The following is a 23,001-nucleotide window of genomic DNA, read 5'->3' as shown; positions in this document are numbered from 1 at the left end:
AGGACCCCAGCCAACTCCAGCAAAGCCTATGTCCAGATGGGGTCCAGTGGGAACGACACTGTGGTGTCCCAGCCCTTCCACAGGGGCCTCTCGCCTCGGGCCACCAGGGTGGATGTGACTGTGGAGCAGTGAGGAGCGGGGGCTAGCGCCCCTTCCCCAGAGCTGCCCTGGGCACCTCAGTGCCCAGCCCCGAGGGGCAGTGGGCACCCTCCGCCCTCCCTGGAGAGGCGGGAGCACAAGGGGTGTGGTTCGCGGGAGCGCCGAGGCCAGGGGTGGGCGGTCACACAGCTGGATGGCCCCCAGCCCTCCTTTGGGGGGAGCATCAGGGGCTGAGTTGAGCTCATCACCCCAGGGCCTGGAGGCCACCCTCCCATGTGCCGCATGTCCTTGTAAATCAGTTTCCCTTCTATGGAGAGGGGGACATAATTTATATGAAGGGTGTATGTTCCTGTGACCTCGTTCTCACCGCACTCAACATGAGCTTTAGGATCTCTCTGCACATGTGGCTGCTCCCAACCACTAGGGAACATCCCTGACGGGTCCCTCCTGCTGGGAGACACCCCCCCCCACCGCCCACCCCGCCCCACTGTCCTCTATCGCCCCTGGTGGCTGGCACAGGCACTGCGGCCCAGCCCTCGGCCTACACTGCATCCAAAGGCCCCCAGGCCCCTGGGACCCAACGGTGCCTGGGGGACCCCAATCCCCAGGCCTCCCTTAGAGCCCTTGGACCGCCATTTCTGCCCCTTGGGAGCAACGCTGTGCACCAGTGTTTGGATGTGCAGATCCTGCTTCTCCACCCACACCCCTGCGAGCCCTTGGGTTTCGGTGAACCCCACTCACCTCCTCCCGGCTCTCTGTTATTTGTCAGCATTCCTGACATTGGACCCCAAACCGCTCCCCCCAAGTTGTCACCCATCTACCCCGTCACTGGAACCAAGTCCATTTGAGGGCTGGCCGGGGCCGGCATCCTCACTTTCTGGCCCTTAAGATCTGAAACTGTGAAGGGCTTCACCCATCTTCTCGCCAGATAAATTCCGGTATTTCCGGGGTTTGTTGCCACGTTGAACAGGATCTTATTTTGTATTCTGTTTTCTAGTGGGTCATTGGCGGTATTTTAGAACTACAGATTTTTATAGGTTTTATACGTTTCCTATCAACTATATGATTTTATGGCCCACTTTGCCAAATTCTTATAATCGTGCTAATCTGTCTCTGGCCCTCTCAGCTTTCCTATAGCGACAGGCTGGTTTGTCCCTTCCCCGCAGGTCTGAACACCTCTTACTTCTTTTGCTCACCTGATGGTATAGCCTGGGGTCCTCCAAGCTCTGCTGGGGTCAGGAGGAGTGAGTGACGATCTGATTCTCCATCCTTAAGGGAATTTGTTCATTCTTCCCACGAGGTTTACATGGCCCAACCCAGGTCCTGTCCAGGTGGCCCAGCATGACGCAAGCCAAGCCCATGCCCCCAGTTCTAATGTGGAAGGACAGCCAGAAATACAGGCTGTCACATCAGGGCTGAGGAGACCAGCAATGTGGGGGAGGGGAGGCAGGAGCCCAGGTTGGGGGCGAGGAGGCCTGGGCCACTTGCTGGAATCATCATTTTCCCTGCTCAACTAGTATATCCTTAGCACATGTCCATTGCCAAGAAATCGCCTTTCTGTAACCTGTTTTCCAAGAACTTACATCCGAAAGAGAGCTGAACTTCATCAAATGCTGTTTCTACTTCTAGCAAGACCATCGTGATTTTTCGTGTCACCCAAACACATGGACACATTTTCTGATGTTAAACTGTCCTCTCATTTTAATCAGGTCCAAGTCCCATTGGATCAAGTGGGTTTTTCTAAATAGTTTTGAGAAGCTGACATATTTTACTCAGGCTTTCTGCATACATGTTGTGAGTCTGTAATTTTCTTTTCTCGTACTGCCCTCACCTGGTTGTAGAACCCAGTTGGGACTGGCCTCCTGAAATGAGTCGCATTTCCTCTATTTAATGTTTCTGGAACATCTCACATCAGACAAGTTCCTGTGTCTCAGAAGTCTGGCCCAGCCCCCTTTACCGACACCTGTCCCAGGCATTCCTGGTGACACAGGGGGAGGCGGAGCTGTGACTACTATTTGCATTTACTTAAGTTACTAGTTTATTCAAGTTTTTAATTTCTACTTACACTGATCCTGGCATTTTATACTTTCCCAAAACATACCCATTTTTCTAAGTGTTCAAAGTTACTGGTATGTAGTTGTTCATAATATTCTCTTTTATGTCTTATTCTCTGTGTCTGTAGTTAACCCTCCCATCTTCTGTATTTTTTTTTCTTGCTTCATGTTTAAAAAAATCATCAGTCTTGTTAGAATATTCTTATTACTCTTCAAAGACGGAATTTTAGGTTTGTTAAATGTTCTGTTATTCTCCATTCGTTGAGTGTGAAGTTCATAGACTTAAACATAGATGTGTATATATATGAATATAAATAAATGAATATAGGCATAGGTATACACAGCATGTGTGTAAAGATGATTAAAACGTTATCATTGCTGTCTTGCTTTTGTATTGGCGTTTGTAAATAGCATATTAAAATCACCAGTTTAATCGTTTCCGCCTTTTACACCCACCACTGCTTTACGAATCTGAGCCTCAACTGTTGGTGCATGTATGTGCGTATATTTATATATAGTCACATACGATGCTTTTCACCCTGAAATAGCAAAACTCACGGCCCGGCTTTCTTTCTGTTTACTTTGTACGCTTATACTTCTGTCCTTCCAGGTATGTCTTTTGTAAATAAAATGCTGTTGAAGAATGTTTAATGCAGTCTAGGGATCTGATGTTTGATCATCTGTAACAACTTCAATCAGGCTTTAATCTACTTTCTTATTCTGCTTGACGTTTCCTTTCTTCCTGCCTTCCACTGGAGAGGTCAAATTCCCTCCCACTTGAAAGTTAAACATCCTGCCAGCATTTTTGCGGAGGTCACAGTTTCTTATTCAGCTCCAACTGCACTAGGGTTTGGCTTCCTTTTATCAGTGTCTTTCTCTTCCCCACCTGCCTCAGCTCCCACCTCACCTGGCTTCCGCTGTGATTGTTTTGATTCTCTTAATCACTAGGTCATATGGGAAATGCAGTGACTATCTCACACTTTCCCTTCTTGCTGGGAAACTTCTCTGAGTGTATCTTCACGTCTGGTTCTAGCGCGGTGCCCACCGAGGCCCTGGACATCTGAGAATCAACACCCACTTTGCTTCTCAGTGACAGTTGAGCAGGACACATGATTCAAGGCCATGAGATTCAAATTTCTACATCTTTTCTTCAACATTTTGAAATCAACATCACCATCTTCTCGCTTTCAGCGTTTCTGCTGTGGAGTCAGATGTCACTCTTGACTCCTGTTTGTTTTTTCTGGGCATTGTAGAATTTCTCCTTGCCACTTAGTATTCTGTAAGTTCTTTGGACTAGGGCTTTTTTATTTTATTTTATTTGCACTTTGAGTGCTTTCCATCTGAGATCATCCAGCTTTGGACCTGAGAACTTGCTGTTTTGTGTCAATGGTTTTTACCCTCTTCTTCTAGGACTTCAGACACACGGGTGTTAACACTTCCCTTGTCCATTTCTACCGATCTTTCCTTTGTATCTTCTCTCTCTCAGCCTCCACGCTGCCTCCAGGGAGTGTCCTGAGCTGGAAAACCCATTATTCAGCCTGATTCCTGCCGCCCTCCCTCCGACTCCAGCTCTCACACCTCCCGCTCAGTCCTGACGCTGGTCCTTCTCGGCCTGCTTCTTCCTGCATCACGTTACCACCACCATCCCCAACCCCTTCCAGGGTATGGATTATATTTATGTACCTCAGAGTTTTAACACGGTGGCCCATTAATTCGGTTTCCTCTGCTACTGGCTGTTCACTAGTTGTCTAAGGGGACAGGGCTTTCTAGAACCCACCCTATTTTGCCCCATGAGATCCTTTGCCCTTGGAGGCATCAGCTACCTGGGCTGGTGCTGGAGGGGAGGGGAGAGGGGGCTACAGCCCAGACCTAAGTGTCCGGCGTGACAATCTGGGTCCAGCCCTCCCCATTGGCTCTACCCTGAAGATAGGGCAGGGATAGGAGTAAGGGGGCGCCCAGGCTGCCCCCAACAGCACCCCTGCCCTCCTCCCCTCGGGGCCATGCTTCCCCCACGCAGGCTCTAGGACTCAGGGCTTCCTCGGTCTCGGGGCACCATGCCCCTCCAGAGCACCGGGAACTGGGATAGACCCCAACTTTGCTTGTGTGGCACCCCTGTCCCCAGAGGGGCACAGGGGCCAAACGGGCCTCTCTGGTCAGGCGCATTCATGCCGGCAGGCCCAGGAGGCCACCCCGCGGGGCCCACACAAAGCAGTGAACACACAGGCCTTGAGGAAGTGGCTGCTCCTTTCTTAACTTCCTGGGTTTCACATGGTACCGAAGCACCCACCCAGAGGCCCCTCAGGGCCCCGCAGTCCCAAGTCAGGGCTTCCCAGGCTGGGCAGGAGGCGGGCAGCCCTCCAGCGCCCAGGGGTGCAGTGGGCATGTCTGGCTGCCCATAAATACCTTTCCATAAATACGGCCCAGCTGTTTCCAGGTAAACAGGCTGAGCTGCAGCAGTCCCAGGGCCTAGCACCAGAAGAACCTGCTCCGAGGTCAGGGGCCTCACGCCCGCACCCGCACCCACACCTGCCCGCAGTCCCACCCCAGGGCGCCGGTCGGGGGGCCTCCTCCACACTGTGGTCCCCGCGCCGGTGCCCCGGTGCTGCAGAGCCCGGCCGGGCAGGGCCTCCCTCCTCGTGGCCAGACGATCCTTGCAGCTGCACGACTGTCCCCAGGCCTCGGAGACAAGGGCGGGGCCAGAGTCCCGGCCCCCGGCGTCCCTCCTCAGTGGTCACCAAGCCCCCTGGGTCCTCTCAGCGGCTCCTGGGAGACAGGCCTCGGCGGGGGCTGCCCCTGAGCTAGTGCTTCTCTGCGCTGCTGCTGAGGCCGGGGCGGTGAGAGGCTGATTGTGAAGCCACTGAAGGGGCAGGAGAAGAGCAGGTCAGCCCCGGGGCAGGTGCAAGCTCTCCAAGTTTTCAGAGCTCTGGGCTCAGGACTCCCCTCCTGTCCTTCCAGCTCCAGCCCGACAGAGGGGGGAGACAGCCCAGCCGCTGCTCCCCAGCTGCCCCCCACGCCTCACCTCTGAAGTCCAGGTTCTGGAATGCCCGCCACCCAGTGGGGCCCAGATCCCACGCAAGTGCCCAATCCTCGTCCCTCCTCTGGCCTTAGTCTGCTGGTAACGAACACGCGATGCCACCAAATGACACCCTCCTGGCAATGTGGGGATGTCCCTGGCCCCCTTACCTGGGCCCAGGGCTGGGGATGCGGTCTCGGGGAACTGGGAGGGCCCACCTGAAGGCAGACAAACATGCTACTGCCCCACCCTTTGGTGGGCAACAGAAACGGGGCAGCGAGGCCTGCAGGGACCCCCACTCCCACCCTGCATGGCCTCTCCCCACCTCACTCCTATGCAAATGATGGGGCTCTCCCCCTCCCCAAATGAAAGTCCCCAGCCCTGCCTGCCGGAAGAGAGGCCGGGAGGTGGGACTTCGGGCTGGATGGGGAAGAACCAAGCAGGGTCCACTCCAGGACAGGGGGCAGTGAGGCCCTGCCTGTCCTCCTTCCTAGCAGGGCTCTGCTCAAGCAGACGGGGCTTCAGGCAGGTGAACCCCCAGCTCCTGACCCTCGCTAAAGGTCAAGGCCGCCCAGGACGCATGCAGCGCAGTACCACACCTGACCACCAGGTGCCGCCGTGGACAGCGTTCATCCCAGCACCAGCCCCCCAGGTTCTGCCTCCACCTGCCCCACCCCACCCCTCTGCGGGAGGTGGCATCCCTCCCCTAAAGGTGCTTCACAGTCTGGGGCCAGGGCTGCCTTGACGAGGCTCAAGAAGATGCACACACAACGTGAAGACCACGTCTGGGGTCCCCAAGCCAAGGAGCCCAGACTGGAATCCCCGCTCACAGCCTGGCTCCCCCTTCACCCCATCTCAGCGCCTGCCCGGCACAGGCCCCAAGCCAGCCTCTGGTCTCCCTTGGCAGACACGACCTCTTGGTGCTGCCTCTTCCCAGGAGCAGGCTGGACCTGGGGGAGGTGACCAGGGGACACCAGAGGGGCACAGCTGGCCGGAGGGGCAGGGCACCCCGAGCTCTGCCTGCTGACAGCACATTCCCCCAGAGCCTCGGGGGCTGAGAGGCCACGGTGCCATCACGGCACCTTCCCCGACCCTGCCGGTGGGTGCACACAGGCACACGTATGCACTGGAGCACAGGCATGCCGGGAAGCACACGTGCGCATGGGAGCACACACAGGCACTGGCACGCACACACTGGGACACACGCAGGTGCTAGCGTGCACAGACCGGAGCACACGCCTGTGCTACTGCACACACGTGCACAGCGCACCGTCGTGCCCTGGTTCACACACACGCAGGGCGAGGCAGGGGTGGGGCGGTGGGCTGTGTCTGCGCCCACCCACGCTGGATCACACAGCCCTGCCCGTGGGGGCTCCGCCCTCTGCAGTTTGAGCCCACCCCAGCCGCTGTCTGGGCCTGGAGTCAGCAGGGCACGTCAGGCTGGCCCACGGCCGAGTCCGGCCCCATGGTCCAAGGGCTGGAGGTTCACACTTGGCCCATCAGAGGCCTGCAGATGCCACGGACACCGCGCCGGGCTGGTGACCTTTGGCCCAGCCAGCACAGGGTCCTCCCTCTGCTCCCCCGAGCCTGACTCACCCTGCTGGCACGTGGGCCCCAGGTAGCCGTCCACGCAGTGGCACTGCCCACTGACAGCGTCGCAGTCAGCCCCACCCCCGCAGAAGCAGCGCAAGGCACAGCCTGGCCCGAAGAAGCCCCTGCTGCAGCCTGAGGGCACAAGACGCGGGAGAGACGGGCCTGAGTGCCACTCCTGTCTGCCTGGGGCCGGGACCCCAGGCTTTGGGCCACCCCGTGGGGGATGTGCGGGAGCAAGGACCTGGGGCCTTAGCTTCCCTGTCCTGCAGGAGCTCTCACATGGGAAAGCGCCAGGCGCCAGGCACCGGCCCAGAATCACTGCCCCGCCTTCCCGCCCAGCCCCCGGCCGGCAAAGGGGAGCTGGCGGTCAGCGATGCTCCTCCAGGGCAAGACGGCCAAGAGCCACGAGGACGTGTGTGGAGCCCCCAGGGCCGGCGCCTCCTCCCCTGGCACGTCTGGGAGGCTGGCGCGTTTCCTTCCCACCTAACTGGGGCCTCTCTCTAGGACAGCAGCCCACACCCAAGGGAGAGGCTATCCGGGGACTCAGGTGGGGGCCAGAGGGCAGGACTGGCCTTGACAGCCCCGAGCAGGAGCTCCGTGCTGGGGCCCCTGCAGAGGGACGGGTTGGGCACGGTGCCCAGGCCACACCGTGGCACAGATGGGGCTCCATCAACACGGTCGATACCACTGACAGAGACCCGCACCCATGCCCTCCACCAAGCGGGACCCCAGACTCACCCAGGTCACAGGTGGCCCCCGTGAGCCCCGGGGGGCATAGGCAGTGGCCGGTGACGGGGTCACAGGGCACCCCGTCCTCGCAGTCACACTGCTGGCTGCAGCCTTCTCCAAACGAGCCCGGCTCACACCCTGGTGGGGGCAGCGGGCTTAGCATCACCTGTCCCGCAGCCAGGGTGAGGGGCCGGATGCAGCACGTGGGCGCACGGAGCACTCACCCTTCTCGCAGAACTGGCCGCGGAAGCCGGCAGGGCAGAGACACCTGCCACTGACGGGGTCGCAGGGGGCGCCGTGCTGACACTCGCACGTCCCCCGGCAGCCAGCCCCGTGGAAGCCAGGGGGACAGGCTGAGGGAGACCCGGGTTGGAGCTCCTGACTCAGTTTGCCCAGAGTGAGCCAAGGACCGGGTCAGGGGCCCAGCTCCCCCTTCCTCCCACCCAGGCCCGGCCCTGAGCCGGGACCTCTGCCCCGGGAGCCCCACCAAAGCTGGGGTCAGGCCTCATCTCATCGGGCCCCCCGCGGGGAGTGACACGGAAAACGGAGGAGCGGACGCCGGGACAGGGGCCGACCCCACGACTCACGGTGCTCGCAGGCCTGGCCGTAGAAGCCGGGGCCGCAGTGGCAGGCGCCCGACGAGGGCTCACAGGCGCCGTGGTTGCGGCAGGAGCACCGCAGGTGGCAGGCAGCACCGTAGCGCCCAGCGGGGCAGGCTGGGGAGAGGCCCGGCGGGTCAGCCTCCCACCACGGGAGAGCAGGGGCACGGTGCTGGCCCCTGGGCACCAGCCTGATGCGCGCGGGCCCAGCAGCCTCGCCCGGCCCTACGGCAGCCTGCGGCCCCCGCAAACGCCCTCGAGCTACGGGCCTCCTCGGGAGCCTAGGGCCCCCCACCCCACCACCACCACACCAGGTACGGCCTCACTCCCCTGCAGGCACCACCCCTCCAGCTCACGCGGCGATGTGGCCCCCAGGCTGTCCCAGACGGACCCTCACCCAGCTCGCAGTGCAGCCCCGTCCAGCCCAGGCCGCAGGAGCAGCTGCCGTTGGCGGCGTGACACAGGCCCCCGTTTCTGCAGGAGCACACGTGCTCACAGTTTGCACCAAACCGGTTCTGGGGGCAACCTAGGGACAGAGTCGGGCACTGCTCAGCGCTCTGTCCCAGGGACGCACCCCCCCGGTCTGACAGTCATTCAACAAACACTCCCCGGGCCTCTCAGAACCAGTCCCTAACCCCTAGGCACACACGCGCCAGGAAACAACACCAACAATGTCCTGCCCGTTCATCTACCCTCCGCAGATGCCGGGCCTGATCGGCGCTGAGGATAACACAGGACAAAAGGGACCAGGGCCCTCCAGGGGCTGTGAGTGCCTGCCCAGCTGGCGGGAGGGGGTTAGGGAAGTCTTCCTGGAGGTGGTAGCACAGAGGAGGCTGGGCAACCCTGCACTCCAGGTGGCCCCTGTTCACACGCTGATTGACCCATGGCTACCGTCCTTCCCTGCGGGCCTAGGGGAGTGTGACCGGCCCCTTGATGAGGACCAGAGGGCGGCAGGGGGCTCAGACCCACCAGAGTGCGGGGCCAGGCCAAGCAGGGCCTTGAGGACCATGCATGCCACCGTAAGCATGAGCCCCCACCACTGTCCCCAGGGACCGCCTGGTCTCCCCACCATGGGCTGTGCTCCAGGCCTCCCTCTAGGTGGGGTCCCTGGCCACTGGGCCCGGTAGAAAGGCCAGAGGGACCCCATCCCAAGAGGGCATCAGCCAGAAGGCTGGCTCCGTGCTCAGACGAAACAGCCGCCTGACCCCTCCTGCTGGGGGGGGGCTCTGGGTCAGAATATGTTCGTCCCCCACTGGCCACAGGTCATTTGATGGTCTGGGCCTTGGGGTCACAGGTCAAGGCAAGGCATGGGGTGCTACTGGATGACCCGATGACCCGAGTGGGCGTTGCTGTCAACACAAGCTAGACCCTCACTTCTTATCCTCAGGGAACTTGGGGGATTAACGGTGGGGACCCAGTTCTCCCCCAGTGACCCCAGGGCTTCACCCCATCACCCTCGCCCCGAGGCTGACGGAGTGACACCGTGAAGTGCCCAAGGCAGCAGGGGGAGCAGACTCTCACCGTGCTCACAGTGGACGCCGGTCCTCCCGGGGGGGCAGGAGCAGGTGCCGGTCACGGGGTCACAGGCCGCCCCCTGCCCACACCCGCACACGTGGGCACAGCGGGGGCCGAAGCGGCCGTGTGGACAGGCTGCCAGGAGGAAATGGGAGGGTGGCCACTCCAGGCTGATTCCCCCTCTCTCCCGCCGTGTCAACCCAGGACGGGGCGGGATGGGCCGGGAGGTGGGGCGGGTTGGGGAGACTCCCGTGTCTGCCCAGATGGGGCGGGGCTGCCTGCTGCCCCGCCCCCTGCCCTCTGGCTCTGCTGGGGGCCGGCCTACGCTGCCGCGAGTGACTCATGGTGGCCCCCACCCACCCCGCCAGCCCAGCCAGGATTCCAGATGATTGGAAAGGCCCCACCTGGCTCAGGGAAAGGCCCTTCTCTCGGCAGGATGCCCGGCTGGCCTCTGCATGGCCCCTGGTGGACACGGCCTGAGCCGGGGGCACAGCACACGACCAGGCAGAGCTGGCCGGCAGGGATGCTTTGGTCACACGGAACCCCCAGGTTAGCCCAGCCTGCGGCCAGGTCCCGGGGGGCGGGCCCAAGAAGGGGGGTGGTCAGGGGCTGTCCTGCCCGCAGGCTGGCCACTCACCGAGGCCGCAGTCGCTTCCGAGGAACCCAGAGGGGCAGTGGCAGGCCCCTGTGGCCGCGTCACAGGAGCCCCCGTTGAGACACCCACACAGCTGCTCACAGCCGGGCCCGAACCGCCCGGGCGGGCACCCTGCAGAGGGAGGGGCCAGCTGCCAGGGGCCGGGGGGCTCCAAAGGCCCTGACCTCCCACCTCCCACGTCATCCTTCCCGAGGGCCCAGCGGGCGGCATGGGCAGCACCGTGGTAGCCAGCGGCACACGCGCAGGCCCCCGAGGCAGGGTGGCAGGCCTGGTTCTCGCCAGGGCACTGGCACTTCTGCCCACAGCTCTCCCCAAAGGCACCGGGCGGGCAGGCTGGGGTGAGGAGGCAGGGGGTCGGCGCCGGCCCTGCCTGGAGCAAGCGTCCTCCCGGGAGTCACCTCCCGGAGCCCCTCCTGCGGGTAGAGGTTTGGGGCCCAGCACAGGGGCACATGTGGCCTGAGCCACCCCCTGCCCCAGGGCCCGCCCAGGTTGGTCACCTACCCTGCTCACAGCCAGGCCCAGTGAAGCCTGGGGGACAGTGACACTCCCCGGTGACGTGGTGGCAGGCAACGCCGGGTGGGCACTGGCAGCGCTGGGCACAGGCCTCTCCAAACCAGCCGGGCGGGCAGGCTGCAGGGGGGCGTGGGCCCGGAGGGGTCACCGTGTGAAGGGCCCAACCCCACCCAGAGCACCAGCGGAGCTGGGGGCTCACCATTCTCACACCGCAAGCCCCTCAATCCCGGCGGGCAGAGGCATGCCCCGGTGACGTGGTGGCAGGTGGCCCCTCGCCGGCAGGCACAGTGCCCCTCACAGCGAACCCCGAACGTGCCCTTGGGACAGGCTGCGGGGAAAGAGGCGGGCGGGCGGGCGGGTGGCTGAGTCCTGCTCGGGGCGGCCCCGGGAGCTCAGCCCACAGCCCTGCCCCCTGACTGGCAACTGCCCAGCCCGGGGACGCCTCCACACCCTGGCGTGAGCTGAGGCCACACTGGAGGGGGCCCTAACCCGCTCCACTCACGGCTCTGGCACTTGTCCCCGGTCCAGCCGGCCGGGCAGAGGCAGTGGCCTGTGTGCCGGTCACAGAGGCCGCCGTGGAGGCACCCGCAGACGTGCTGGCAGCCGGCTCCGAAGAACCCCGGGAGGCACTCTGCAGAGGCGGGGACATGTGAGGAGACCGGTGAGGGTCCAGCCCTGGAGCAGGGCGATGCCCCTGGGACCCAGGACACCCCCGCCCCGCCCCTGCTTCCTGCACCCAGAGCCTCGGATCCCGTGTCCTTGGGAGGAAGGGGTGCCCAGTGGGCTGGTCACACTGCAGGCCACACCCCAGGACCCTGACCCCCAACACCAGGCAGCCACAGGGGGAGGGGGCTGCACCGAGGCACACTGGGGCGCTGGCCCTGGGTTCCAGACCCCCAGGGTCCCTCCTTCCTCCTTCGCCCGCCCAGCGCTCACCCTTCTCACAGGCCAGCCCAGCCCAGCCCTCTGGGCAGGTGCAGTGGCCTGAGACAGGGTCACAGGTGCCCTGGTTCTGGCAGAGGCAGGAGTGCTGACAGTCCTCGCCGTGGAGGCCCGCGGGACAGGCCGGGGACGGAGAGAGAAGTGACTTGCAGCATCCCCGCCAGCCAGGCCGGGGGCCTGCGCCCTCGGAGGGCCAGCCCACTGGATCTGCAGGCCCGCCCCAAAGGACAGGGACCTAGGGCTGCCTCTAGGACGACCTGCTCCACGGCTCCCCGGGCCCACCTGCCCAGCCTCGGGGGGCTCAGGGCTGAAGGGTGTGGTCCTAAGCCTTCCTCCCCTCCCCAGGTGCCCCATGGCGGGGGCATGGGCCCCACCCTCCCTGCCCTCCATTCCCAGTGAGCTGTATGCCCACCTCGCGCCCCACACCATGTGACCTTGCACGGCCCAGGGAAGGGCAAGCACGTTGCCTGGCCCCAGACTCCTGGGCAGGGCTTACCCTGTAGGCAGGTGGGCCCCATCCAGCCAGGGCCACAGCGGCACTGCCCGTGGACAGGATCACAGGAGGCCCCATTAAAGCAGGAGCAGGCCTGGCTGCAGTTGTGGCCGTACGTGTGGGCTGGGCAAGCTGCAGGAGAGAGGGGCGGTCAGGGGCCGGGGGAACGGACCCCGGGAGGGGCTGCAGCAGATGGTCCCAGGCTGCTGTGGTCCATCTGCCCCTCCCTCTGGCCTGGGCACCAGTCAGGGTGGCCACAGATAAGGACTGACCCTAACCCTAATGGGCAGCACCCAGGGCTGATGGGGGCCTCACGCACTCTGGGCACAGCGGGGGCCCCGGCGGCCAGCAGGGCAGAGGCAGGAGCCGTTCGCGGCGTCGCAGGGCACCCCGGTGCTGCAGTCACAGGCGCGGTGGCAGTCCACTCCAAAGAAGCCGGCCGGGCAGGCTGCAGGCAGGGGGCGGTGATGGGAGATGGCCAGGGGTCATGGGTCCCCACCCACACGCCCGGCCACCCCGGCCTGCACCCTGGCTCACCGCGCTCACAGAAGGTTCCCCTCCAGCCGGCCGGGCAGGTGCAGGCCCCGCTGACATGGTCACAGGCTGCCCCGTGCTCACACTGGCACTGCCGCCCACAGCCCGGCCCGAAGTAGCCCTGGGGACACCCTGAGACACCAGACCATCAGCTGGGGGGACGGTGGGCCTGACCCAATCCTCCCCAGGCGTCCACCACCACCCGGCCAGGGCCCGGGACTGTGGGGCGGGAGAAGCCCCTCCATACCCAAGGCCTCTGCAACCGTCCCCCAGCTAGGAACCGAGCCCCGAGCCCTGGGGAGGAGGGAGCCCCAGGCCCACCCAGACCCACCAACCCGGCCAGGGCAAGGCCCTCGGTCCTTAGCAGACATCTTCCTCCCCTCCTCCAGGTGCCAGGTGTCCTGTGGGGTGCAACTGCCCCACCTCTCCCTGCTGTTCCAGGTGGGCCTTCTGCTGGGCCCAGGCAGGTGGGAGGGTGGAGCCTGGTCCAGGCCGGGGAGGGAGGGGGGTGGGCTCAGGCAAGGAGACTCCCTGTTTGTCCGGGGACAGGAGGGCAGGACTAGGTCCCCGACACTTGGGCATGTGCACGCGTGCGTGTGCATGTGTGTGCACGTGTGCATGTGTGTGTGCGTGCGGGTGTGCGTCTGCGCATGTGCATGTGTGCGTGCATGTGCGGGCTGGGCCGGGACTCACGCTGCTCGCACCACGGGCCCACATAGCCGGCCTCACACAGACACAGGCCGCTGACGGCGTCGCAGCTCCCGTGGCCTGCGCTGCAGTTGCAGGTGTGGCTGCAGTCGGGTCCCCAGTGGCCGCTGTCACAGGCTGCGACAGGGGCCGGGTCACCCTGTGCAGGTGACCACAGCCACGCTGGGGTCCAGGGCCCTCCCCGGGGCCTGGGCGGAGGCTTCCCCAGGGCAGGGCAGGGACGCTTGCACATCAGGCCGCCTACCTCTCTGGCAGCTGAGGCCGGTCCACCCCGGGGCGCAGCTGCAGCGGCCAGTCACCGGGTGGCAGAGCCCGTCGTTGATGCAGGAGCATCGCATCTGGCAGCTGGGCCCAAACCAGCCTGCTGGGCAAGCTGCAGGGAGGGCAGGGTGAGCGTGCTGGGGACAGGGGGCTCGGGGCCGGGGGCAGGGGGACATGGGTACGGGACACAGGGATGGGACACGGGGATCGCAGGCGGGGCCGAGGTCGGGGCGGCGGGCACTCACTGTCCTGGCAGCGGCTGCCCATGAAGCCAGGGCGGCACAGGCAGGCTCCGGTCTCAGGCTCACAGGAGGCACCGTGCTCGCACTCCGGGCAGATCTCCTGGCAGCCGAGCCCCCAGCGACCCTCAGGACAATCTAGCCCCACCACAGCCAGTCAGTCTCCCCTGGGGCCTTGCTGGGCCCATCGGGGAGCAGGAACTTCTGTTCCCACCTGAGCTGTCCCGGAGGAGGGAGAGGCACAGGTCACGGGAACCCCAGCCTCCTCATGGGCTGGAGGCTACAGGGCGTCCACCCCCAGAAAGGGAGCCCCTGCCCTAGAATGGCTCAACAGGCAAAAGGGGGGCACCCAGAGTGAACAGGTGCCTAGAGGACAAGCCACAGGCCCGGGGAGGGCTGGGGGCCGCTGGTCAACCTGTCTCCACGGTTGACAGTTGCTAGTGCGTGCACCCTCCGTGGGCATGGCCACAGGGCAGCCGCAGACGCCCACGTCCAGACCCAAGGCTGGTTGCTGTGAGCTCTCACAGTTGCTGTGGACTGGCCTGGGGTCTGCAGGGCTCCAGGGCTGAGACCACGGCTCCCCAAACACAGCCCAGGGCTGGGGTCCCCAAACACAGCCCAGAGTTGGGGTCCCCAAATGTTATCGAGGCTGGGCTCCCCAAACACAGCCCGAGGCTGGGGTCCCCAAATGGGATCCAGGCTGGGCTCCCCAAACACAGCCCGGGGCTGGGGTCCCCAAATGGGATCCAGGCTGGGCTCCCCAAACACGGCCAGGAGTCATGCAGCCCTGGGAGGTTAGGAGACCCCGGGACATGGCTGCCACTCACCTGCCCCACAGTCAGCCCCGGTCCTCCCAGGAGGGCACAGGCACTGCCCCGTGACCCGGTCGCAGGGGGCCCCCTCACAGAAGCAGGAGCCTGAGCAGTTCCTGCCGAACGTCCCGGCCGGGCACTCTGCGGGAGGGAGCGGAGGGCCTCAGCCTCCACCACGGGGAGCTGCCCGCCTCCCCTGGAGGCCCCACCCTGCCCCGGGCACCTGCCCCCGGCACCTGCCCCCTGCCCCAGCAGCGCTGCTGGACACAACCGGGGTCCCCTGGGTGACGAGGGCGGTCATGGGAGTGGGCAGGAGACGGGGGACACGGGGCAGGACAAGGAGGGGCCTGCTTGGGCTGACCTGCGTTGGGGAGCGGTGGTGAGGGGCGGCCTGGAGACCACAGGCCAGCAGGGCTTGGGAGGCGGGCAGCCAGGACCCTGGAGAGCGGGGGGCAGGGCTGGCTCTGCCCTCCTCCCACTTTGGTCCACCCTGGGGACCCCCTGCTGGTCACCCCCATGTTCAGGAATGAGAGCGGCCAGGCGGCTCTGGGCCCACAGCAGGGCTTCGGGAAAAAAATGCAGGGGCCACGGAGCCTCGCCCCACCCGTGAGGGCTGCAGTGGCTGCTCTGGTGGGCTTGCAGGGCACCGCGCCAGACCTCACACCTGCCCTGGCTGGGGAGGCAACGCGGTGGAGGGAGGGCCCTGCCAGCCCCAGCACCGTGCGGCCGCCCCAGTGCTGCTGGAGGGAAAGCTCCCAGCTCAGGAAGGCCAGCACGGCACCTGGAGAGGGCGGGCTGAGGCACCCTCCACACCAAAGAATCAGAGCCCGCCCTGCATCCAAACACCCAGCGGGGCTGAGAATTGAGGACGCTCCCTGCCTGAGGGGCATGAGGTGTCGGGGGGGGGGTGGGGTGGGGCGGGGCGCCAGGCCTGGGGTCTCCCTGGGCCCCAAGATGGGCTCCAGACAAAGGACACACCCTGGTGAACTGTCGCCGTGAGGGCCCATGCCGTGCGGGCATCCACCCACGTCCCACCACGGGCACAGGCCCGCCCACTGGACCACAGGTGCAGCGCAGGGCACGCACCAGGTGGCCAGGTGCAGCACACGCACGCAGCAGGCGATGGGGTACAGCACACGCACACAGGCACCCACGCAGTGCGGACCGGGGCGGGCAGGGATGCCCAGCGGGGCCGGATGGAGCTGTCCCGCCACCTAGGGGAGACCCCGCTCCACTGACTGGGGGCAGACGCGTGTTTGGGGGTTAATGCTTTCCAGACCTAACAGCAGCAGGGAGCCCATTATTGCTGTAAAAATATGTGTGTCATTTCCTGTGGCTCATCCTTGGGGCCCTGGAGGCTTTTAAAGAAAAAAGGAAAAGAAAGACAAAGAAAACCAGCAGGGAAGGGCTGGGGGTGAAGGCCCTTCCGTGTCTCAGCACACAGGCCGCCAAAGAGGGCAGGTGCAGGCAGGCCTGCCGTGTGCTGGAGTGCAGGGGACGTGAGCATCTGGGGGGACGGGGAGTCGGGCGGAGTCATGGGGCCTGAGCCCACCAGCTCCTGGGGTGTTTCATGGATGAGACACATGCTCGGGACTACTGAAGGCCCCTGGGACCACAGAGCCCCTCAGAGCGGAGGTCAGGCTTGCGGGCGGCAGGGTGGTTTCCAGGCTGGGTTCCGAGCCCTACACACTCCCCTCCTGTACCGAGGGGACCCGAGAGCCCTCAGTGGGATCACCCCGGGGATCTCCAGGACCACCACTCAGTGGGAGGGGCCAGGCCGGAGTGCAAGGGGAGACCCACCCCTCGGCTGGGGCTGGGCGGTGGCCCCCAGGCCACTTAGGGGCAGCTGGGCGGGCAGCTCTGACTGAGGGGGACTCGAGACGCTGCCCCGGTCGGGGTCACACCAGTCACACGGCAGGCCAACTCGGCTCCCACCTGCCCCCCGGCTGACAGGTGAGGGCAGTGTGCCAAGGGAGGTCCCAACCTGCCTGCGCCCCGTCAGCGGCCACGGCAGCCCCACTGCTCAGAGAGAGGGCTCCCCCATGTAAACGAGGGGCCCCCAGCCTCCAGCCTCACCAGTGCTTGGTGCCCACTCATGCTGCCCCCTGGCCCGGGCATCCACATGGAGGGCCTTTGCTCACCACCCGCGCCCCACGCCAGCAGCTCCGGCCCAGACTTCGCTCCGAGCCACCACCCTCGGGAGCAGCTGCCTCTGTCCCGCTTGCTCAGACCCACCAGGAAGGAGCCCCCTGGCCCAGCTTCCAGCACAAAGCCCACTTAGTGCGTTCTGTGATAGAATGAGTGAGCAAGTGAGGGAGGGAGGGGACGATCTTGGAGAGGCACTGGCCCTTCTCCAGGCTGCCCCGCACGTGCGTGCACATGCACGCACACACACACACACACACACACACACACACACAAACACACACACACACACACACACACACACACACACACACACACACACACGAGTTCCTGCCCTCTCGGGTGCACAGAGACAGGCAGACCTGTGGCTGAGTCACCGCCGCGTGACCAGGGTGGGGACATGGCAGGTCAAGGTGCCGCCAGGACCAGCACTTCCGGTGCCCGGCGCCCGGCACGGGCCAGACAACCTGCACCCCACCCGCACACCAGGGCTGGCCGCTCACCTTGGCTGCAGTCCTCCCCCTGGTAGCCGGCAGGACACTGCTTCCCACACTGGCCGCTGACGGGGTCACAGGCCACCCCCGGGGGGCAGGTGCACGCCTGCCGGCAGCCTGGCCCAAAGAAGCCCGGCTGGCACTCTGCAGGGGGAGAGGGGAGAGGGGTCTGCAGGGTTCCGCCGGCCCTGAGGCCCTCCCGCCACAGCCCTGCACTCACCGTCCTGGCACCGCTCGCCCCCGAAGCCCGCCTTGCAGGCACAGCTGCCGTCCCTCCTGTCACACGCGCGCGTGTTCCGCTGCTCACACTGGCACTCGTCCGAGCAGCCCGGCCCGAAGGCCCACGGTGGGCAGGCTGCACCCCAGAACCAACCGTGAGGGGGCCTGCCCACTGCGAGCGCCCACCCTCCCCAGCCCAGGGTCTCCGGCCCTATCCACCGAGCTGCGTCCGGGACCCCATGCAGAGCCGCTGGTTTGTGCCCATTCCACAGATGAGAAACAGGGTCTCAGAGAGGCACTTCCCAGCCAGGAAACGCTCGGGATCCTCACTGCCTCCCTCTATACAATCCTTTTACAAAGAGCTGCGAGGAGGAAGCCTGCTTGCTTTTCGCCAGCATCCCACCGCCTCTCGCATCCCAGGTGTCTATGGACGCAGAGAGGGGTGACCCCACCGGGGGCTCAGGACTTGCTGCCAGGAATGTCCTGGAGCTCTGTGCCCTGGAGCTTCCGAGGGAGGCCTGCCCCTGCCCACGCTCAGCCCACCCACCAGCCTGGCTGGGGCTGGCACCGCCCACCCGGACAGACGCCCTGGCGGCCAGTGCAGTCCCGAGGACGTGGCTTTGAGCCCACAGACCCCACACCCCAGCCGGGGCACTTGCTGAGCCCCCGCATCCTCACCTGTAAACGGTGACAGTCCAACACAAGCCGGACCGCGGGCAGGAAGCGCCCGGCCCACGCTGTGGCCCCGCCCCCCGGACACGGGCGGCCAGCGGGCAGTGGGACTCACCCAGGTGGCAGTAGCGGCCATAGAGCCCCGGGTCGCAGAGGCAGGCCCCGTAGAGGCGGTGGCACCGGCCCCGGTTGGCACAGTGGCACTTCTTACCACAGTGCTTGCCGTAGAAGCCTCTGGGGCAGCCTGGGGGAAGGGGAGCCTCTTGACTGCCCACCCGGACATGGCCACCGCCCGAGGAGATGCTCCAAGGGGCCCCAGGACCAGCACAGGAGTCAGGAGAGGCCTGGGCCACCAGCAGCCTGAGGGCACTGCACCCCAGACAGGGAGGGTCCCGGGGGGGGCGAGGGCATCACGAGGGCAGAAGAGCCACGAGGTGCACCCCATGGATGCGGCCATCTGCCCTGGCTGGCCCGTGCCCCTAGGGTCTGTGGGCTGGATGGCGGCCAGAGCAGGACACCAAGCACGTCCCCAGCACACACATGGGAGACGCTCAAAGAAAGCCCACCCTCCTCGTCTGACCGGCACCTGCAGCGTCCTGACGTCTGTCCCTCGGTGGTCACCTAGCCTGACCTCTGGACCTCACAGAGGGAAGGACACGGGCCTAAGCTCAGGGGGCCCAGGGCCAGGACAGGGCTCTGGCATTCCTTCCCAAAACGCTCCCCTCCAGCTCTGTCCTGCCCCCGTCCTGCCTATTGAAGGGCCTCAGGGAGCTGGATGGTGACCCCAAGGTACGTCCACATCCTAACCACCAGGATCACCAGGTGGGGCCATCCTGCACTGACGGAGCAGGCCTCACCCAACCAGTGTCCTTAGAAGAGAAAGGAGAGGGAGGCCGGAGACAAGAAGAGGAGGCCACGGGGAGACAGAGGCACGGACTGCGGGGAAGCAGCCACGAGCCCGGGGCACCTGGAGTCTAGGAGACTAGTACGGGGCCCCTGAGAACTGGGACGAGCCTCCTCAAGCTCACCTGCACGGGCACACTTTACCCCCAGGACCCCGAATGAGACCCGGTCCCCGGGAAGCCACACCACGTCATGAGGAGAAGCACTAAAATGCAGACGCTTTATCTGCCGGGAGTCCCTGGGGTCCGTCCGTTCAGGGCCCGTCACACATACAGCACCCAACAGGCAGTGGGCTTTCAGCCTCAGCAGAACAGGGATGGCAGATCGCAGGGGAAGATAGGCAGGGACGTTAACCAAGCCGAGAAGGCGACCAGAGGGAGGGGGTGGAAAGCCCTGCCTGGCCACCCCGGGACTTAGAAACCTGCCCCACAGAGCTCCCGCGGGCCACCCAGGCACTGGGGACAGGTCCACCGATTGCTGCCATCCGCTGCTAAGGCAGGAAGTCCTTGATATGTTAGCTACATTCGCCAGCAAAAGAATCAGAAACTTAAAGTTCTGAAGACTTTAAGATGAAGCATCAAGCACCTGGGAAACTTATGTGGACTCTAGTTCCTCCAGAAATGTTGCAACTTCCAAGTTAAAAAGGATGGTAATGTCGTCCCATGCAGCCGCAGCCCAGGCGTGCTCCCTTCTGCAAATCCCACCCAGCCATCATATAGCTTTCCTTGAATGCTTCCAGGAACAGGGAGCTCACTACCTTCCCGGGGATCCTGTTACAAAAGTGCTATTCTTCCAACAAGTCCTCACCACCTGCTATAGTCAGGCCCCGGGAGAATCATCAGATGTAGAAAACTCAATGCCTCTTCCACTAAAGGGCCTCATCCTTCCCCCAGAAGGAAGGGGACTAGGAGCTGAGAGGTAGTGCCCACCCCTCCCCTCCACCCAGAGGACAACCCTGGAGGGTTGCACCCACCGTCCTCACAGTGGGCTCCACTGACACCCGGAGGGCAGCGGCAGGCCCCCGTCACAGGGTCGCAGGTCCCGCCGTTCTGACAGCTGCAGGAGAAGCTGCAGTTCTTCCCGAAGGTGTCTGGGGGACAAGCTGCAGGGGACACAGAGAAGCACAAGGGTCACTGGCCCACAGGAGGACTCGGGGCCCAGAATCCCCTCCAGAGACACTGAGACACCCTCCTGGGGGTCAAGCCACCCAGTTCAGAAGCAACTTCCCAGAGCAGCACCCGACAGCACTCGTGCTCCCTGCCCCTGCCCATGGGCATGGCAGACATCTCCAATCAATTGCCACACTCTCTCCCTCTGAACTCTGACACGTCCACCTTCTCGACCAACACTTTCAGAGTCAGTCACTGGCAGACCCTCAGAGATGGTCACTATGGCCCTTGAGACTACTGGGGTCGCTGGGCAGGGAGTGGACAGAGCCTGGGAAAGCAGCTTTCAAATGTGCTTTGGCTACCAACTTGGTGCGTGGCCTGGGGAGGTGACCTCTCCCCACTGGGACTTGGGCATGACTGGCCCACCCGCTCGCTGCTCTTCATCAGACCCCTTTATGTCTTAGTTGTTGGCTTGTCGCCGGACCCCCGTCCACCGTGACATCTGTAAGGGGCAGACACCAGGCCCTGCTAGCCCCTGGGGTCTCCCAGCGCCTAGAACAGGGCCTGGCACGGAGCAGGAAGCCAAGAGACCCTGAATGAATGAGTGAACGAGTGAACGGATGGACCTGTGGAGCCCCTGCCCAGGGCCGGCGGGGAGGTGTAAACTGTGTGTGCTGCGCAGATCCTGGGGCTCAGGGGCCCCACCCGGAGCTCAGGGGCCCCACCCACACCCTGCCCCTCACAGCAGCCTCACCCTCATTGCAGACGAGCCCGGTCCAGCCGTCGGGGCAGTCACAGCCACGCAGGCTGGGGAGGCAGGTCCCCCCCTTCCTGCAGTCAGCGCAGGTCAAGCTGCAATCTGGGCCAAAGGAGTCGTCCAGGCAGACTGGGGGACACAGTGGGAGAGGGGCCTCAGAGCCTGACCCCTGGCCCTGGACCCCGCCCAGCAGCAGGCCAGAGAAGGGGGCACAAGGGACGTCCTCAGGCTGTGAAGGCTCCACGTGGGCGAGCGGAGACGTGGGACCCAGATGGGGGGCTGGGAAGGGCCCTAAGCAGAGAGCTAGTGGCCCCATCCCAGGCTCAGCCCCGGGCGCGCTGGGCAAACTGACCAAGCAGCTTGGCCTCTCTGCGCCGTGGTCCAGCGAGGCCCTCACGGGAGCCCTTCCTCACACCCAAGACCGCAGGGTGGGCGGCAGCCGGGCCCGAGGGGGCGCTGGTACCGAAGCCCTGGGGACGGGCCCACCTCTCACCAAACTTCTCCTCCAATGTGTGCTCGCCCCGCAACTCCTCCTCCTCCTCCGTCTCGGCCCCGACGTGGTCATCTTGGAAGAGGTGGGGCAGCTCGTCCTGGAGCACTGCCACGTGCGGGAGGGGCCGCACGAGGGGCAGGTGGCCGTCCAGGCCCACCTCAGGCACCTCCAGGGCTGGGCGGAGCACAGAGGGCCCTGAGCCCCTGCCGCCCACCCGGCCACCCCGGGGTTGGACTCCCTGCCCCTCGGTGCCCAGAGGCAGCTCCGGGCCTGAGCCCCACCCCGGGGCCCCTCCTCACCCCAGCCACCCGGGACATGCCCGCTGCACTCCTGACCCTACTTCTCAGGACAGAGGAGACTCCGGGCTCTGAGGTCCTGACCCAAGCCACGTCTTCCCCGGCTGTCGCGGCCCCCCTGCTGGCCCTCGGGACCCTGAGCAAGGAGTGGGTGTGGGGACAGGAACAGCTCTCTTTCCCTCTGGACGCTGTCCTCAGTCCCGGGAACGATGTCCCTCCTCTCACCTGGGCGGGGCAGGAGCCGACTCCAGGGCCCCTGAGCAACACCCTGCCTGGGGGCGCCTGTCTGTCCGGCCCCTTCCCCCAACCCTGCTGCCCCCGGCCTGTCCCACAGCGAGAGGCAGGACCGAAGTGGGCTCCGTCCAGCCAGGAAGGAGGGGTCCCCATGGCGCCCCACAGAGACTCACGGCTGCAGCCCCGGCGGTCCTCGTCCAGCAGGTGGCCGTCCTCGCAGGAACACCGGAACGAGCCGGCCAGGTTCGTGCAGCGGTGCTCGCAGCCGCCACGGCCGGAGGCACACTCGTCCACGTCTGTGGGCAAATCCGGGGCCGCTGGCGCCTGTCCTCCGGGGGTCGGGGCCTCGGGGGCCCCTCCTGCCCCGGCCCTGCCCACGGCACAGGGGCCTGCTGGGTGATACGCACGCCACAGCCATCCTCCTGTCCCCAGGGTCAGAGGGACGGGGTGCACCGCCCGAGGGAGGCCAGGCTGGGAGCAGCCAGCGGTGCAGGCCCAGCCCGAGGAAAAGACAGTGACCTCAGGTGGGGGAGGGAGGGGGTAGCTCCCCACAGCCCTGCCGATGGCAGGTGCTCAACCAGCACCCACTCCCCAGCCAACCCGGCTGCCTAGCGCTCACCCTCACAGCCGCAGCCGTCGGCGCCAAGCTGGTAGCCGGCATAGCAGCTGCACTCGTAGCCGCCAGGGCTATTGGTGCAAACCTGCTGGCAGCACGGGGAATCGACACAGTCATCGACATCTGCGGGGCACACACCACAGCCCGGCTGGCACCCAGGCGCCCGCCCGCATGTGCACCCTTCCACAGCACACCAGTGTGTGCACACCTGCACAGAACCACACGCACAGCTGCACACACACACAGCTGCACACACCCACACGCACAGCTGCACACACCACACGCACACCTGCACACACCACAC

At 64.7% G+C, this 23,001-nt stretch overlaps 1 protein-coding gene across 7 annotated transcripts in view; it reads right to left on the bottom strand.

Moving 5' to 3' along the window:
- Window positions 1-4,379: 4,379 nt before the first annotated feature.
- Window positions 4,380-23,001, bottom strand: part of MEGF6 (multiple EGF like domains 6) — a 99,248-nt gene continuing 80,626 nt past the window's right edge. For 3 of the 7 annotated variants that reach the window (XM_082434374.1, XM_082434377.1, XM_082434378.1), the window contains 28 exons: window positions 22,701-22,820; window positions 22,255-22,377; window positions 21,552-21,725; window positions 21,056-21,187; window positions 20,166-20,294; window positions 18,405-18,533; window positions 17,619-17,753; window positions 17,408-17,542; window positions 14,775-14,900; window positions 13,954-14,085; window positions 13,692-13,820; window positions 13,433-13,564; window positions 12,743-12,871; window positions 12,525-12,653; window positions 12,211-12,337; window positions 11,707-11,837; window positions 11,273-11,401; window positions 10,970-11,098; window positions 10,759-10,887; window positions 10,240-10,368; window positions 9,609-9,737; window positions 8,485-8,613; window positions 8,076-8,204; window positions 7,713-7,841; window positions 7,498-7,626; window positions 6,763-6,891; window positions 5,337-5,384; window positions 4,380-5,010 (listed from right to left, as the gene is read on the bottom strand). In XM_082434374.1, the coding sequence (XP_082290500.1) occupies window positions 4,952-5,010; window positions 5,337-5,384; window positions 6,763-6,891; window positions 7,498-7,626; window positions 7,713-7,841; window positions 8,076-8,204; window positions 8,485-8,613; window positions 9,609-9,737; window positions 10,240-10,368; window positions 10,759-10,887; window positions 10,970-11,098; window positions 11,273-11,401; window positions 11,707-11,837; window positions 12,211-12,337; window positions 12,525-12,653; window positions 12,743-12,871; window positions 13,433-13,564; window positions 13,692-13,820; window positions 13,954-14,085; window positions 14,775-14,900; window positions 17,408-17,542; window positions 17,619-17,753; window positions 18,405-18,533; window positions 20,166-20,294; window positions 21,056-21,187; window positions 21,552-21,725; window positions 22,255-22,377; window positions 22,701-22,820 (3,509 nt within the window). In that variant the 3' untranslated portion in view covers window positions 4,380-4,951. Of the gene's footprint in view, window positions 5,011-5,336; window positions 5,385-6,762; window positions 6,892-7,497; window positions 7,627-7,712; window positions 7,842-8,075; window positions 8,205-8,484; window positions 8,614-9,608; window positions 9,738-10,239; window positions 10,369-10,758; window positions 10,888-10,969; window positions 11,099-11,272; window positions 11,402-11,706; window positions 11,838-12,210; window positions 12,338-12,524; window positions 12,654-12,742; window positions 12,872-13,432; window positions 13,565-13,691; window positions 13,821-13,953; window positions 14,086-14,774; window positions 14,901-17,407; window positions 17,543-17,618; window positions 17,754-18,404; window positions 18,534-20,165; window positions 20,295-21,055; window positions 21,188-21,551; window positions 21,726-22,254; window positions 22,378-22,700; window positions 22,944-23,001 lie in introns of all 7 variants that reach the window. The other 4 variants (XM_082434373.1, XM_082434379.1, XM_082434376.1 and 1 more) reach the window with 4 other exon arrangements.

The sequence above is a fragment of the Balaenoptera physalus genome, assembly GCF_965194825.1.
Source record: "Balaenoptera physalus genome assembly, chromosome: 1".
NCBI lineage: Eukaryota > Metazoa > Chordata > Mammalia > Artiodactyla > Balaenopteridae > Balaenoptera > Balaenoptera physalus.
This window is presented reverse-complemented; position numbering and strand designations above follow the sequence as displayed.